The sequence below is a fragment of the Rhinoderma darwinii genome, chromosome 6 (genome assembly GCF_050947455.1).
Source record: "Rhinoderma darwinii isolate aRhiDar2 chromosome 6, aRhiDar2.hap1, whole genome shotgun sequence".
Classification (NCBI taxonomy): domain Eukaryota; kingdom Metazoa; phylum Chordata; class Amphibia; order Anura; family Rhinodermatidae; genus Rhinoderma; species Rhinoderma darwinii.
Window position 1 is genome coordinate 64,555,383 of NC_134692.1, and position 17,890 is coordinate 64,573,272.

At 42.8% G+C, this 17,890-nt stretch overlaps 1 protein-coding gene across 1 annotated transcript in view; it reads left to right on the forward strand.

Moving 5' to 3' along the window:
- Window positions 1-17,890, forward strand: part of LOC142656349 (carboxypeptidase O-like) — an 82,672-nt gene that overhangs the window by 38,477 nt on the left and 26,305 nt on the right. The window contains exon 6 of the mRNA XM_075831256.1: window positions 14,645-14,749. Within this exon, the coding sequence (XP_075687371.1) occupies window positions 14,645-14,749 (105 nt within the window). The remainder of the gene's footprint in view (window positions 1-14,644; window positions 14,750-17,890) is intronic.

Below are 17,890 nucleotides of genomic sequence, written 5' to 3' on the forward strand. Positions count from 1 at the left end.
GACTTTGTCTGCCGAACTGGCAAGGGGGCGTGTCACTGCTACGGACAGTGTAAGAGCTGTGGAGAGGAGACTTGTACTTTGTCTGCCGAATTGGCAAGGGGGCGTGTCACTGCTACGGACAGTGTAAGAGCTGTGGAGAGGAGACTTGTACTTTGTCTGCCGAACTGGCAAGGGGGCGTGTCTCTGCTACGGACAGTGTAAGAGCTGTGGAGAGGAGACTTGTACTTTGTCTGCCGAACTGGCAAGGGGGCGTGTCACTGCTACGGACAGTGTAAGAGCTGGGGAGCGCTGTCCGTAGAAGTGACACGCCCCCTTGCCAGTTCGGGTGAAAAGACTGATCTTTAAAGCTGAAGAGAGAGAGCGTGCACTTTCTCTGCTCGCTATTGCTGTGGCACTGTCCATATCTGATTGGACAGTGTCGCAGCCATAGTAACATGCCCCATTGCCAGTACACGCCCCGTTCACCGTTCAGGGGGTTATTTAAATATCGGGCGCCAAATATAACGGCACCAATATCTAAACGGAGGGAGGTAGAATTTTTTTTAAAGTGCCCCAGGGTTTGTGCAGCCCTCCCCATTACATGCTGCACTCACCTGCACATACATAGGGAGGTGAAAGGTTCTCTTTAAAGAGATTGTCCGGTTTCAGAAATTTTATTTTTTTGTATAATGAAAAGTTATACAATTTTCGAATATACTTTCTTTATTAATTCCTCACTGTTTTCAAGATCTCTGCTTGTTGGTATTCAGTAGGAACATTCATTGTTTACTTCCAGTAGATAAAATTCAGTCTATAGTCATGTGATGAACAGACAGGTGCACAGCTCATTACAGTTAGAGATGAGCGAACTTATGATAAGTTAGGTTCGGCTGGTTCGCCGAATTTCTTGAAAAAGTTCGATTTGGACCGAACTAGTTCGGACCGAACCTGTAATTCAAGAAAGCCCATAAAAATCGTGTATGGAGCTCCCGTAATGACGGGTGGCTACATGTGTGCATTACGGCAGCGTTGCTAGGCGACGTCAGTAAATAGTCACTGTCCAGGGTGCTGAAAGAGTTAACTGATCGGCAGTAACTCTTTTAGCACCCTGGACAGTGAATTCCGATCACAATATAGAGCAACCTGTAAAAAAAAAAAAAGAAAGACGTTCGTACTTACTGAGAACTTCCTGCTTCTTCCTCCAGTCCGGCCTCCCGGCCGTTGCCTTGCTGACGGGTCCCTCTCGACATCCGGCCCGACATCCCTGGATGACGTTTCAGCCAATGTGACCGCTGCAGCCAATCACAGGCCAATCACATGCTGCAGCGGTCACATGGACTGTCGCGTCATCCAGGGATGTCGGGCTGGATGTCAAGAGAGGGACGCGTCACCGTTGCCTTGGTGACGCGTCCCTCTTTCGCCATCCAGCCCGACCTCCCTGGATGACGCGGCAGTCCATGTGACCGCTGCAGCCTGGGATTGGCCTGTGATTGGCTGCAGCCTGTGATTGGCCTGTGATTGGCTGCAGCGGTCACTTGGACTGAATCGTCATCCCGGGAGGTCGGACTGGAGGAAGAAGCACAGAGTTATCGGTAAGTAGGAACTTCTATTTTTTTTTACACGTTGATGTATATTGTGATCGGAAGTCACTGTCCAGGGTGCTGAAACAGTTACTGCCGATCGCTTAACTCTTTCAGCACCCTGGACAGTGACTATCTCCTGACGTCGCGTACCGGAAAATCAGTGACTCATAAGCCGGGTTCGGTCAAAACGTGTTTGGCCGAACCCGGTGAAGTTCGGATTCGCTGCGAACCAAACTTTTCACGATGTTCGGACCGAAACCGGGTTCGGTTGTCCCGGTTCGGTCATCTCTAATTACAGTATTTGTATCAGATCTGTGCCTTTTGATGATCCTAGCACCTGTGTCTCTATTACACAATCATGAACCTACTGAATATGTGACATTGGGTCATTGTATGATGGAGATGCACTAATACCTTTTCATAACTTGGTAGATAGTTACCACATTCCCAAACATGATCTGTTTAAATATTTTCAAATTCGCCATATTTTACAGTCAAGTTCTGTTGATTCCCCAGTTTTCCCTATTAGGGCACACAAGATATTTGTCTTAGCATCGTCAAAATCAAAAGGGATCTCTTTGCTTTATTCTGAAATTTCCCGATCTCAGTCGCTAGTTAAGCCTGGGTATTTGTTGCATTCGGAACTAGATTTAAAGCTGGCAATCCCACTAAGTGAATGGTACTCTGCTATACATTGGGCCTCCAGGATTTCAAGGGGTGCTAGCCACATAGAAATAGCGCAAAAAATACTACTTAGGTGGTATAGAACCCCTCTGCAAATTGCTAAATTTAATGTTAATTATTCTCCGTCATGTTGGAGGGGTTGCGGAATAATAGGTAGTTATATGCATGTATGGTGGACTTGCCCTCTAGTATCCAAGTTTTGGAAATTAACCTTTACATTTATTTATTCTATTGTACATTTCAGGATCTCTCCATCCCCAGCTCTGGTACTATGTTTTATTGGCCTTGTTGAAATCCCTATAGAGTTTCGGTGGATTGTTGGCCATGTAATCTTGGCTGCCAGATTATTGATAGCTAGGTCTTGGAAGTCTTCAGATCCGATCACAATAACGGAACTAAGTAACCTAGTACACTTTGACTATGTTATGGAGAAGATGGTAGCAATACGTTTAAATACTTTCAATACCTTTCGTATGCAATGGGCCCTATGGTCAGAATATAGGGTGTGCAGGACTCCTTCCCCCACTTCCCCCTCGTAACATGGGCATTGGTAGTTCGGGGGGGCAACGTATGGCTATAGTTTCATCTTCCATTTTCTAAACCTTTCTGTATAAACCAAATGTGGGATGGAAATGCGGTAGGGGGAAAACTTCTGTATCAGACTTCCATAGTTTTTTTTTTCTCTTTTGAAAGAAGGTAACACGGCGGCTTTTCTTTCTCTTTGTTAAAATTACTACTTATAGTCGAAGAAGCTGAGACTTGTTTATTTGTTATTTCTAATGTATTTGTACTCTAAATATTACAATTTTACACTAATCTGCTGACAACAGATGGAATTGTTTTTGTTTTTCCTTTCTTCTGATGGATTATATAGTGCAAATGTCTAATTTTTCATCTTTCTTGTTCTTTTTTTTTTTTGCTTTTTAACTGTTTTGTTGTTATGTTGAAAACGTAATAAAAATGTAAATTTAAAAAAAAATGAACCTACTGAATAACAAAAAGCAGAGATCTTGAAAACTGTGAGGAATTAACCCCTACCCGCACGACGAGGCAACTGTACATCCTTGCGGGAAGGTTCATGGGAAGTTTCTTGACGTGGCAGTGTGCACCGTGAATCTGGAGGTCAGCTGAGACTCCAATGTTGCCGGCCAGTGGTCCATCGCCACTGATTTTGGCAATTAACCCCTTAGATGCCGCGATTGATTGCGATCACCTAATTTAAGGGCTTTGTAGCACATTGGCACCCCCCACGATGCGATCGCGGGTGTGCCGATGGTTGGCATGAGAACCTGAGGCCAGACAATGGCCTCCGGGTGTGCCATGTATGGCAGCCTATGAGGACCAGCCTCCGGCTGGTCCTGATAGGTTTCCTATTAGCGTGACTGTCCGCATCCCACTGACAGTTATAATAAATTACACTACATAGGTAGTGTAATGTATTATAGCAGCGATCAGGTCTTGAAGTCTCTTAGTGGCACAAAAAAAAAAGTTGATAAAAATGTTTTAAGAAAGTGTAAAAATGTTATACGTTAAAAAACAAAAAACTGCTTTTTTCCTTTTTAATAAGTCTTTTATTATAGGGAGAAAATGTAAATGTTAAAAAAAAGTACACATATTTGGTATCACCGCGTTTGTAGCGATCCAAACTATAAAACTATAATGTTCTTTTTTTCGCAGGGTGAACACCGCAAAAAAATTTAAATGAAAAACAATGCCAGAATCGCTACTTTTTGGTCACCCCCCTCCCAAAATATAGAATAAAAGCTGATCAAAAAGTTGCATGTACCCCAAAATATTACCAATAAAAACTACAACCCCTTCCTCAAAATAAGCCCTTACACAGCTTTTTTGACTGAAAAATCAAAAGTTATGGCTCTCCGAATATGGTGAGACAAAAAATAAATTATTTTTTAAAAAAGTGATTTTATTGTGCAAGTGCTGCAAAACTATATACATATAGTATCGCCGTAATCATATCCACCAGCAGAATAAATTAAGATGTCATTTATAGCGCACAGTGAAGGTGAATTAAAAAAAAATAAATATCTGTTTCTTTGGTTACCTTAGCTCTCAAAAATTTTTTAATAAAGAGGAATCAAAAAGATATGTGAACCAAAAAATGAAACCAATAAAAACTTCAGCTTGTCTAGTCAAAAATAAGCTATCACACCGCTCAATCTACCAAAAAATAAAAAACTTATGGCTCTCGGAATGTGGGGAAACAAAACAATTATTTTTTTAACAAATACTTTTTGCTTGGTAAAAGTAGTAAAATATAAAAAAAACTATATCAATTTGGTATCCCTGTAAGGCCTGATTTACACGAGCGTGAGCGTTTTGCGCACGCAAAAAATGCTGCGTTTTGCGTGCGCAAAAGGCACTTAACAGCTCCGTGTGTTATCAGCGTATGATGCGCGGCTGCAAGATTTTCTCGCAGCCGCCATCATTATCACACTCCGTTTGGATGTTTGTAAACAGAAAAGCACTTGGTGCTTTTCTGTTTACATTCAGAGTTTGACAGCTGTTGCGCGAATCACGCAGTTCGCACGGAAGTGCTTCCATACGGCATGCGTGGTTTTCACGCACCCATTGACTTCAATGGGTGCGTGATGCGCGAACAGCACACAAAGATAGGACATGTCGTGAGTTTTTTTCAGCGGACTCACGCTGAGCAAAACTCACGGACTGTCTACATGCCCCCATAGAGTAATATAGGTGCGTACGTCTATCACGCTCGTGTAAACGAGGCCTAATTGTATTGAGTAGCATAAGAAAGTTAAGTTGCTGGTTTTACCGCACGTGAAAGCAGTAAAAATAAAACTCAAAAAACACTGGAGGAACCAAAGTTTTCCAGTACAATATATGGTAGTTTAAGTGGTGTCAATAGAAACTACAACTCCTCCTGCAAAAAATACGCCCTCACACTGCCCTATTGATGGAAAAATAAAAAAGTAATGGCTCTTGGAATGCGGAGAGTGAAAAACTAAAATGAAAAAGCAAAAAATGGATCAGTCCTCAAAGGGTTAATTAATTTCTAATGAAAAAAACAACATTAATGACCATAAGTGGGGTATTGCCATACTCGGGAGAAATTTCTTTACAAATTTTGGGGGGCTTTTTCTCCTTTGTCCCTTGTGAAAATAAAAAAAATGCAACATTTTAGTGGAAAAAATGTTGATATTTATTTTCACAGCCTAATTCCACTAAATTCTGCAAAAAAACCTGTGGGGTCAAAATGCTAACTATACCCCTAGAAAAATTCCTTGAAAAGTGTAGTTTCCAAAATTGAGTCACTTTTGGGGGGGTTTCCACTGTTTTGGCACCACACGACCTCTTCAAACCTGACATGGTGCCTAAAATATATTCCCCAAAAAAAAGGGGGCCTTAAAGTCCACTAGGTGCTCTTTTGCTTCTGAGGCCAGTGGTTTTTTTAGTCCAGTTCAGCAGCAATTTCTCAAATTTTTAAGAAAATTTCAAAAGTCTATTTTTACAGGAGCCAGTTCAGTTGTGAAGTGGTTTTGAGGGCCTTATATATTAGAAACCCCAAAAAGTCACCCCATTTTAAAAACTTCACCCCTCAAAGTATTCAAAACAGCATTTAGAAAGTTTCTTAACCCTTTAGACGTTTCACAGGAATTAAAGCAAAGTAGAGGTGAAATTTACAAATTTAATTTTTTTTTGCAGAAATTCATTTTTAATCCATTTTTTTTGTAACACAGAAGGTTTTACCAGATAAATGCAACTCAATATTTATTGCCCAGATTCTGCAGTTTTAGAAAATATCCCACATGTGACCCTAGTGTGCTTATGGATTGAAGCACAGGCCTCAGGAGCAAAGGTGCACCTAGTGGATTTTGAGGGCCTCCTTTTTATTAGAAAATATTTTAGGCACCATGTCAAGTTTGCAGGGCTCTTGCGGTGCCAAAACAGTGGAAACCCCACACAAGTGGCACTATTTTGGAAACTACACCCCTTGAGGAAATTATCTAGGGGTATAGTGAGCATTTTGACCCCACAGGTTTTTTGAAGAAATTATTGGAAGTAGGCCGTGAAAATGAAAATCTACATTTTTTCAAAGAAACTGTAGGTTTAGCTAATTTTTTCTCATTTCCACGAGGACTAAAGAAGAAGAAGCTCCACAACATTTGTAAAGCAATTTCTCCTGAGTAAAATAATACCCCAAATGTGGTCATAAATGGCTGTTTGGACACACGGCAGGGCTTAGAAGGGAAAGAGAGCCATTTGGCTTTTGGAGCTCATATTTAGCAGGAATAGTTTGCAGAGGCCATGTCGTATTTGCAAAGCTCCTGGGGTGCCAAAACTGTGGAAACCCCCACAAGTGACCCCATTTTGGAAACTAAACCCCTTGAGGAAATTATCTAGGTGTATAGTGAGCATTTTGACCCCACAGGTTTTTTGAAGAAATTATTGGAAGTAGGCCGTGAAAATGAAAATCTACATTTTTTCAAAGAAACTGTAGGTTTAGCTAATTTTTTCTCATTTCCACGAGGACTAAAGAAGAAGAAGCTCCACAACATTTGTAAAGCAATTTCTCCTGAGTAAAACAATACCCCAAATGTGGTCATAAATGGCTGTTTGGACACACGGCAGGGCTTAGAACGGAAAGAGAGCCATTTGGCTTTTGGAGCTCATATTTAGCAGGAATAGTTTGCAGAGGCCATGTCGTATTTGCAAAGCTCCTGGGGTGCCAAAACTGTGTAAACCCCCACAAGTGACCCCATTTTGGAAACTAAACCCCTTGAGGAAATTATCTAGGTGTATAGTGAGCATTTTGACCCCACAGGTTTTTTTCCAACATTTTTGGAAGTAAGCCGTGAAAATTAAAATCTACATATTTTCAAAGAAAATGTACATTTAGCTTATTTTTTCTCAATTCCACGAAAACTAAAAGAGAAAAAGCTCCACAATATTTGTAAAGCAATTTCTCCCGAGTAAAAGAGTACCTCACATGTGGTCATAAACGGCTGTTTGGACACATGGCAGTGCTCAGAAGAGCGCCATTTGACTTTTGGAGTTCAAATTTAGCAGGAATAGTTTGCAGAGGCCATGTCGCATTTTCAAAGCCCCTGAGGGGCCAAAACAGTAGAAACCCCCCACAAGTGACCCCATTTTGAAAACTACACCCCTTGAGGAAATTATCTAGGGGTATAGTGAGCATTTTGACCCCACAGGTTTTTTGCAGAAATTATTTTTAGTAGGCTGTGAACTTGAAAATCAAAATTTTTTCAAACAAAATGTAGGTTTAGATAATTTTTTCTCATTTTCACGAGAACTAAAGGAGAAAAAGCACCACAAAATTTGTAAAGCTATTTCTCCCGAGCAAAACAATACCCCACATGTGGTCATAAATGGCTGTTTGGACACACGGCAGGGCTCAGAAGGGAAAGAGCGCCATTTGAAGCTCAAATTTGACAGAGATGGTTTTGGGAGGCCATGTCACATGTGCAAAGAACCTGAGGGGCCAAACTAGAGCAAACCTTATAAAAGTGACCCTATTTTGGAAACTACACCCCTTGAGGAAATTATCTAGGTGTGTAGTGAGAATTTTGACCCCACAGTTTTTTTGCAGAAATTTTTGGAATTAGGCCGTGAAAATGAAAATCGACATTTTTTCAAAGAAAATTTAGGTTTAGCTAATTTTTTCTCATTTCCACGAGGACAAAAGGAGAAAAAGCGCCACAACATTTGTAAAGCAATTTCTCCAGAGTAAAACAGTACCCCGCATGTGGTCATTAACGGCTATTTGGACACACGGCAGGGCTCAGAAGCTCCATTTGACTTTTGGAACTAGCATGTAGCTGGATATGTGTGTGGACGCAATGTTGCTTTTGGTATAATAAAGGGGTTAATGAAGCATGAAATTACAAATTTATGGATGTATGGTACTCTTTGAAGCAATCCTTCAAGCAGGCCTGGTTTTTCGGGGCAGGTTTCACAGTGGTAAATAGTGTCTTTTCTTATTCCACTTTTGGAACACTCTCTGCAACTTTTTTGTGTCCTTCCCTTCTTTGCAATTTGGGGCACTTCATTGGGGAAATGTTGCCCTGGTACAATACATGGACCATCGCTACCAGCAGATGTGCTTGGGCCCTTCCCTGCCTGGTTCCCAAATAGAAGTGCCTTGATCACCACCTCTTGAAAGTTAAGGAATGTCCCTGTCCGGCCTGCACATCGGGATAGTATGTAGGCGTTATACAATGCCATCTGTATAATGTGCACGGCCAGCTTTTTGTACCAAGTCTTTGTTTTCCGTAGGGCACTATAAGGCTTCAGTACTTGATCAGAGAGATCAACCCTGCCCATGTACTTATTGTAGCCCAGGATGCAATTTGGCTTCTGGGTCACTGTGGTGGTACCTCGTTCAGGGACAGGGGTGCTGCCGCTGCCATCAGTTGTGGTCAATATAAGGACATCCCTCTTGTCCTTATATTTGACGAACATCATGTTCTCGCTGCATAGTTCCCTGCTCTCACCTCTTTTGAGGCTTTGGCTAAGCAGTGTTTTAGGGAGGCCTCTCTGATTTTTGTGCACAGTACCGCATGCTACAGTACTTCTGGCAGAAAGGCACCTAAATAGTGGGATGCTGGTATAGAAGTTATCCACGTAAAGGTGATAACCCTTGTCCAGCAATGGGTGTATTAAATCCCACACTATTTTCCCACTAACTCCCAGGACGGGGGGGCATTCTTGGGGTTCAATAATAGAGTCCTTCCCTTCGTAAACCCTAAACCTGTGTGTATACCCAGATGTACTCTCACACAGTTTGTACAATTTAATTCCATACCTTGCCCTCTTATTGGGCAGGTATTGGTGGAATTTAAGCCTCCCCTTAAAATGAACAAGGGACTCGTCTATGGAAATATATTTATCGGGGGTGTACACTTGTGAAAATTTGGTGCAGAAATTATCAATGAGTGGCCAGATTTTAAATAGACGGTCAAATGTGGAGTCATCCTGGGGCGGGCACTGTGCATTATCATTATAATGCAAGAATTTTAAAATCGCTTCAAAGCGAGTCTGGTACATGGCCATACGGTAAATTGGGGTGTTGTACAAAATATCCGCACTCCAGTATTGCCTAACCTCTGGCTTCCTCACTAGTCCCATATGCAGCACAAGGCCCCAAAATGTCATCATCTTCGCTGCATCTACTGGGGTCCACTTAACATATGATGAAGTGGGGTTTTGGGTTAAAAATTGTTGGGCGTACAGATTAGTCTGGGCCACCATTAAATTAACAAACTCCTCAGAGAAAAAGACCTTGAAAAAGTCAATTTCTGTGAGGCCTTCAGTCTCAAACTGAATTCCTGAGCTGCCTATAAAATCAGGAATTTGATCCTCATAATTTTCGGGGAGTAGAGTCCACATGGGATCAATCATAGGGGTTGCCTCAGCTGCTCTCCTGGATCGCCTTTGGGAGGGTTCCTCATCACTGGAGGAGGAGGAAGAGGAGGAAACTAAAAGGAGTGGGGCATATTCCTCGTCTCCCTCGCTGGCCGATTGAGACATTTTCATTTATTACGGGGGTTGTGTGGTGTTTTTACACGTGTAATCAACTTTTATTTTTACACAGGGGTGTGTGTGTGTGTGTGTGTGTGTGTGTGTGTGTGTGTGTGTGTGTGTGTGTGTGTGTAGTGTTTTTACACATGTATAGTGAACAGAAATTAGATGATAAGAATTTATTTTTTTTAAAAAGAGAAGAGAAGAAAAGGAAAAAAACTGACGCTATCTATTACTAAAAAAAACCTGTAGTCTAACTGAACTACGGTAAATTTCTACTAAAAAAAAAGTTGCTAGATATATTTATCTAGATCTAAAACTAAATGAACGTTTCTAACGCTGGCGTATGCTACCCTAACTCTCTACCTACTAGCTACACCTAACTACTATTATATTTAAAATTTTAGGTGAAAAAAAGACCTAAAAAAACCTGCATCAACAAATTACCACAGATGCTGATAACTAATCAGCAGTCTGTGGCCGCAGGGTGCACACAGGTAGATGGTGAAAATTTATAATTGGAAAAAAATGACAAAAATAAAAAATTCCTGGACCAAAAGTTGAGCACAAATGCCGATCAGTAATGGCGGTCACTGATCAGCCCTCAGCGGTCACAGGACACACACAGGTAATTGGTGTGGGCGAAAAAAGGCACAAAGAAAGAACCTGCGGAAAAAAAAAACACGGATGCTGATCAGTGATGACGGTCACTAACCAGCACTTCATGGCCGCAGGGCGCACACAGGGAGATGGTGCAAATTAGAAAAAAAAAATCCAGCGCCAAAAATTGAGCACAGATTCTGATCAGTGATGGTGGTCACTGATCAGCGCTCAGTGGGCACAGGACTCGGACAGGGAGGGGGTGGGGTGGGAAAGGGGGGTCATAGTTTAGGACAGGGAGGGGGTGGACTGGGACAGGGACAAGGACAGGCCCAAGGACAGGGAAAGGGCAAAAAAAATCTGTCTGATCACAACAACAAAAAAAGACTGATGATCAGACAGAAGTAGCATATAGGGCACTTTTTTATACAAAGTAGCGCAGATCGCACTACAAATCCCAGCAAAGCCACAGCAGACAGTCTCTCAACCGCTCTGCACGCTGCCTCAAACTGGAATGGCGGAGTGCAGAGCTGTCTCGATGTTCAAAACCCCCCCCCTGGTGCTCTGATTGGCGGTCATTACAGACCGACCAATCAGAGCACTCCTAGAGGTGGCATCACTGCCACCTCCCTAGGTGACGTTGGTGGTGATGGGTGTTGTCTTAGACAGCACCAATCGCCACTGTCTAACTGTGCCCTGTGACTCCAGTGCACAGTTTTAACAAAAATGACTGCTATTGGCCGTTCAGAATTGACTGACCAATAGCAGCGATCGCCGATGCGGGGGGGCCGAAACGGCACCCTGGGCGAGTAGTAGAGATGGCCTGCTGTCAGGGACAGCAGCCATCTTTACTTTATCACGGTGCAATTAGCACCGATGACCGTTTCACGTTACGCAGTACCTATACGGCGCTTTGCGGGAAGCACCTCCCGACAGCGCCGTATACAGTGAAGGAAATAAGAATTTGATCCCTTGCTGATTTTGTAAGTTTGCCCACTGTCAAAGACATGAACAGTCTAGAATTTTTAGGCTAGGTTAATTTTACCAGTGAGAGAAAAAAAAAACAGAAAATCACATTGTCAAAATTATATATATTTATTTGCATTGTGCACAGAGAAATAAGTATTTGATCCCCTACCAACCATTAAGAGTTCAGCCTCCTCCAGACCAGTTACACGCTCCAAATCAACTTGGTGCCTGCATTAAAGACAGCTGTCTTAAATGGTCACCTGTATAAAAGACTCCTGACCACAGACTCAATTAATCAGTCTGACTCTAACCTCTACAACATGGGCTTTCTAAGGATGTCAGGGACAAGATCATAGACCTGCACAAGACTGGAATGGGCTACAAAGCCATAAGTAAGACGCTGGGTGAGAAGGAGACAACTGTTGGTGCAATAGTAAGAAAATGGAAGACATCCAAAATGACTGTCAATCGACATCGATCTGGGGCTCCATGCAAAATCTCACCTCGTGGGGTATCCTCGATCCTGAAGAAGATGAGAGCTCAGCCGAAAACTACACGGGCGGAACTTGTTAATGATCTCAAGGCAGCTGGGACCACAGTCACCAAGAAAACCATTGGTAACACATTACGCCGAAATGGATTAAAATCCTGCAGTGCCCGCAAGGTCCCCCTGCTCAAGAAGGCACATGTACAGGCCCGTCTGAAGTTTGCAAATGAACATCTGGATTATTCTGAGAGTGATTGGGAGAAGGTGCTGTGGTCAGATGAGACTAAAATTGAGCTCTTTGGCATTAACTCAACTCGCCGTGTTTGGAGGAAGAGAAATGCTGCCTATGACCCAAAGAACACTGTCCCCACTGTCAAGCATGGAGGTGGAAACATTATGTTTTGGGGGTGTTTCTCTGCTAAGGGCACAGGACTACTTCACCGCATCAATGGGAGAATGGATGGAGCCATGTACCGTCAAATCCTGAGTGACAACCTCCTTCCCTCCACCAGGACATTAAAAATGGCTCATGGCTGGGTCTTCCAGCACGACAATGACCCGAAACATACAGCCAAGGCAACAAAGGAGTGGCTCAAAAAGAAGCACATTAAGGTCATGGAGTGGCCTAGCCAGTCTCCAGACCTTAATCCCATCGAAAATTTATGGAGGGAGCTGAAGATCCGAGTTGCCAAGCGACAGCCTCGAAATCTTAATGATTTACAGATGATCTGCAAAGAGGAGTGGGCCAAAATTCCATCTAACATGTGTGCAAACCTCATCATCAACTACAAAAAACGTCTGACTGCTGTGCTTGCCAACAAGGGTTTTGCCACCAAGTATTAAGTCTTGTTTGCCAAAGGGATCAAATACTTATTTCTCTGTGCACAATGCAAATAAATATATATAATTTTGACAATGTGATTTTCTGTTTTTTTTTAATATAACCTATCTCTCACTGGTAAAATTAACCTAGCCTAAAAATTCTAGACTGTTCATATCTTTGACAGTTGGCAAACTTACAAAATCAGCAAGGGATCAAATACTTATTTCCTTCACTGTATATACGGCGGATGTCGGGAAGGGGTTAAGAGCTTTTCCCCCTTCTTTTTCTACATATTTAAAGTATCTTCTCTTTAATGCTGCACCCTCACTATTTAAGTACAGTCTTTCCCTACTCTAGATTTTGTAACTGATGAAAAAGTCATTTGATATCGCAAAAAAACCGAACTTAGTATAACCTAAGTATGTATTAACCCCTTCACGACAGCCATATGGCTATATATGTTCCAACTGCCGATGCCCGGTGCAGTTGTCACATATATAAATGTTGGCAGCTTGGAACGCAATCTGCAGGGGGGAATGGTGCTTTCTACAGGGAGATGATGCTATCTATCTACAGGCGGATAGTGCTATCTACAGGGGGATAGTGCTATCTACAGGGGGTTAGTGCTATCTACAGGGGGATAGTGCTATCTGCATGAGGATAGTGCAATATTCAGGGGGGATGGTGCTATCTACAGGGGGTGGCACTATCTACAGACAGGGGGTGTGGTGCTATCTAGGGGGGTGCTATATACAGGGGGTGTGGCACTATCTACATGGGCACTGTGGCACTATATGGGCACAACCTACAGGGTACAATGTGGCACTATCTACATGGGCACTGTGTGTGGCACTATGTAGGCACAATCTACATTGGGAACTGTAGCTTTATGTGGGCACTATCTACAGTGTGAACTGTGGCACTATGTGGGCACTGTGGCACTATCTACAGTGGACACTATCTATGTGGGCACTGGCACTATTTACACTGGACAATCTGGCACTACCTTCAGGGGCATTGCGGCACTATCTACATGGGCACTGTGGGGTTTTCAGGGGGTTGGGAAAAAAAACCCTAACAAATAAGATTCATCCATTTTTTTTAACGGCCATGAAAAATGGATGGCAAATGGCGGTTAAAAACGGTCAGACGGCCGGGAGATGTATTCAAATTTTGAGACACCTCATGCAAAACAACCATGAAAATCTGACAGTTGATCCGTAGTTAACTGCCCTTTTTTTACGTAGTGTGAATATAGACTTATAGCTCGCTTCACTCTCCCCTCACAGTGATCCAGGTAGGAGAAGACTAAGGCCTAGTTCACACAAGTTTTTTGCAGGCAAAAATTCTGCCTGGAAAAAAAAATCAGCTCAGTTTTTTTTGCACCATATGCGTTTTTTGACTCGTTTTCAGCCGCTTTTTTTGGAGGCATTTTTTTAACTCTTTCCTCAAAAGGCAAAGGAAAAATAACGTGTCAAAAAACGCTGCTACCGTTTGTGGCATTTTTTTCGGTCTACCATTGATTTCAATGGGGTTTTTGAGGCGGAAAATGCCTCAAGATAGGTCATGTTCCTTTTTTTCCCGCTTGTTTACCCGCAAGCTTTTTTTTCCGCTGGCGAGAAAAAAACGCGTCCCCTACCATTGAAATCAATAAATGCTGTTTTCGGATGTTTTTTAGCGCGGTTTTCGACACGGTTTCTGCGTAAAAAAATAGCGCCAAAACTCTCTTTTCACATTTTTGGTGATTTGTTTGCTCATAATACAAATTAAAAACATGGAATTAATTAAAGTAATCTAGAAAATGAAAGCCTCAAAAGTCTTGTAAAGAAAACAAAGTAAAAATAGTTGTGATATTCAAAACGGTTGCAAAGATATTATTGTTTAAAGAAGTGCATATCAGAAATGGAAAATTTGACTTGGACAACGGGGCATCAATGACCCTTGGTCATAAAAGGGTTAATTATATATTTGTACACTTTAACATTTTATATTTTACAGATTGGATGGCCCTCAAATAAGACAAAGAAAGCTATATTTATGGATTGTGGAATTCATGCTCGAGAATGGATTGCTGTAGCTTACTGCCAGTGGTTTATGAGAGAGGTATATTATTTGGATGGACCATTTAAAAAAAATAATTATATTGTCAAATATAAGGGCTTATTCAGACGAACGTGATATACGTCCGTGCAACGCGCATGATTTTCACGCGCCTCGCACGGACCTATGTTAGTCAATGGGGCCGTTCAGACAGTCCGTGATTTTCTTGCAGCGTGTGTCCCCTGCGTAAAACTCACGACATGTCCTATATTTGTGCGTTTTTCGCGCATCACGCACCCATTGAAGTCAATGGGTGCGTGAAAATCACGCGCAGCACACGGAAGCACTTCGGTGTGACGCACGTGATTCGCGCAACAGCAGTAAAAACTGAATGCAAACAGAAAAGCACCACGTGCTTTTCTGTTTACAAACATACAGAATGTCATAATTATGGCGGCTGCGCGAAAATTACGCATCCGCGCATCATACGCTGCTGACACACGGAGCTGTTATGGACCTTTTGCGCGTGCAAAACGCAGCGTTTTTTGCGCGCGCAAAAAGCACACGCTCGTGTGAATCCGGCCTAAAATTTATTTTGCAATGGTTTCTAGGAATAAATATTACAATAGTAATCTAAAAAATGAAGTTATGAAAAGATTAAAAAGAAATTACAATTTAAGTTTATAAAAATCCTACCTTCAGAAAAGACACCAGGACTTTAATTTGATGCTAATCACTCTAAGGGCATGGCCCCACATGGCGTATTTCTTCCGCAACTGTCCGCATCAATGCCGCACAGAATCTGTGTTGCAGATTCTGTTGCGGATCTGCCCAAAATGTGCAGTAAATTGATGCGGACTGGCCGTTGCGTATTGAGGTGAAAGTACTTCCCTTCTCTCTATCAGTGCAGGATAGAGGGAAGGGACAGCACTTTCCCTAGTGAAAGTAAAAGAATTTCATACTTACCGGCCGTTGTCTTGGTGACGCGTCCCTCTTTCGACCTCCCTGGATGACGCGGCAGTCCATGTGACCGCTGCAGCCGTCACTTAGACTGAAACGTCATCCTGGGAAGCCGGACTGGAGAAAGAAGCAGGGAGTTCTCGGTAAGTATGAACTTCTATTTTTTTTACAGGTTGATGTATATTGTGATCGCTAGTCACTGTCCAGGGTGCTGAAACAGTTACTGCCGATCGCTTAACTCTTTCAGCACCCTGGACAGTGACTATTTACTGACGTCGCCTAGCAACGCTCCCATAATTACGGGTGCACACACGTAGTCACCCGTAATTATGGGTGCACACACGTAGTCACCCGTAATTATGGGAGCCCCATTGACTTCCTCAGTTTGGCTGTAGACCTAGAAATACACATAGGTCCAGCCAGAATGAAGAAATGTCTTGTTAAAAAACCAATACGCGGGCATCACCCCCACCAATCTTGATGCCTTGGAAGCCGAGATATCTGAGACTGAAGTTCAGGCGGCTATCAAGGAGTTAAAACCTTCCAAATCTCCTGGTCCAGATGGATTTTCCCCATTATACTACAAAAAACTTTTCCCGCTCCTAAGCCCGTATCTAACCCAACTCTTTAACACTATCCGAACTGGCACGACCCTTCGGGCACCAACCCTGACGGCACATATTGTAATGATTCCTAAACCCCAAAAGGACGCCCTTCAAATTACTAATTATAGACCAATATCCCTCCTGAACACTGATATAAAAATTTTAGCTAAAATTCTGGCGGCTAGAGTCAACCGCTTCCTTGACGGGATAATACATGGGGACCAGGCAGGCTTTGTCCCAGGCAGACAAACAAGCGATTGTACCAAGAGAGTTATATCCCTGGTTCACCAGGCACGTAAGAGAAATGTGGCTTCAATGCTCCTTTCACTTGACATTCAAAAAGCTTTTGACACAATATCCTGGTCTTACATGGATTTTGCCTTGGGGAAGTGGGGGTTTGGCAGCCATTTTATGTCTTGGGTGCACGCCCTATATTCTAACCCTACTGCTAAAGTTTGTTATGCGAATTATCAGTCTGCTTCCTTTTCTATTGAACGGGGCACCAGACAAGGATGCCCGCTATCCCCTATTCTATTTATTCTAGCGCTAGAACCTCTAGCTATGATGATTCGCCAAAATCCGAACATCAGGGGTCTGGAGTTGGGGGGCGTGCAACATAAATTGTCCCTCTTCGCTGACGATATGCTACTTATGCTCTCCCAACCCCTTATCTCCCTTCCTAACTTAATGCAAACTCTATCAGAATTCGCTTCAATATCTGGACTTGCTATAAACCCCACTAAATCCATCGCATTAAATATTAACCTGACACAACAAACTATGCACTCATTACAAAGCCATTTCCCCTTTCAGTGGGCCAGACATTCATTGAACTACCTGGGTATTCATTTGACCCCCTCCTATGATCAGCTGTATTCCGCTAACTACCCCTCCCTTATCCGCTCTCTAACATCCTCGATGACATCCTGGCAATCCACATATCTATCCTGGATGGGGCGCATCTCTGCAGTCAAAATGACCATCCTTCCAAAGCTCCTCTACCTGTTTCAAACCCTGCCAATCAAAGTCCCACCACACATTTTGCGTCTTATTCAGAACCTGATTTCTTTCTTTATTTGGAGGGGAGCACGTCCTAGAATATCCAGGTCTACACTTTGCTCGCCAAAGGCCGATGGGGGTTTGGGGGTTCCGAATATTTCCAAATATTACCAAGCAGCTATTATAGCGTCCTTAACTAAATTGCATGTTTCTGTAAATATGCCTTTATGGGTGTACCTGGATATTCCGGAGACGTCGCCAACCCCAATCCAATCATTACCTTGGGTACCCCCCTCCCTTCGCTCTCCTCATCTTTCCCCCACACTTATGCACATTTTAACGGTATGGGACTCTGTCAAATATTCTAGCAGATTGATCTCGCGGCACCTTCCTCTCCTTTCGCTGTGGCATAACCCCCTGTTCTCCCCAGGTGCGGACAATTATCTTGCTTTTAAATGGTGGTGGTCAAGTGGTATACTCAGAGTTCATCATCTTCTAACGCCCACTCACTCTCGGATTCTCTCGTTCTGTGAGCTTCAGACCTCTCGGCAGATTCCCAATGGCGAAGTATTCCGATATCTACAACTCAAGAATTGGATTATTTCTCTTATTCATAATAAGACTGCTTCTGACTCTTTCT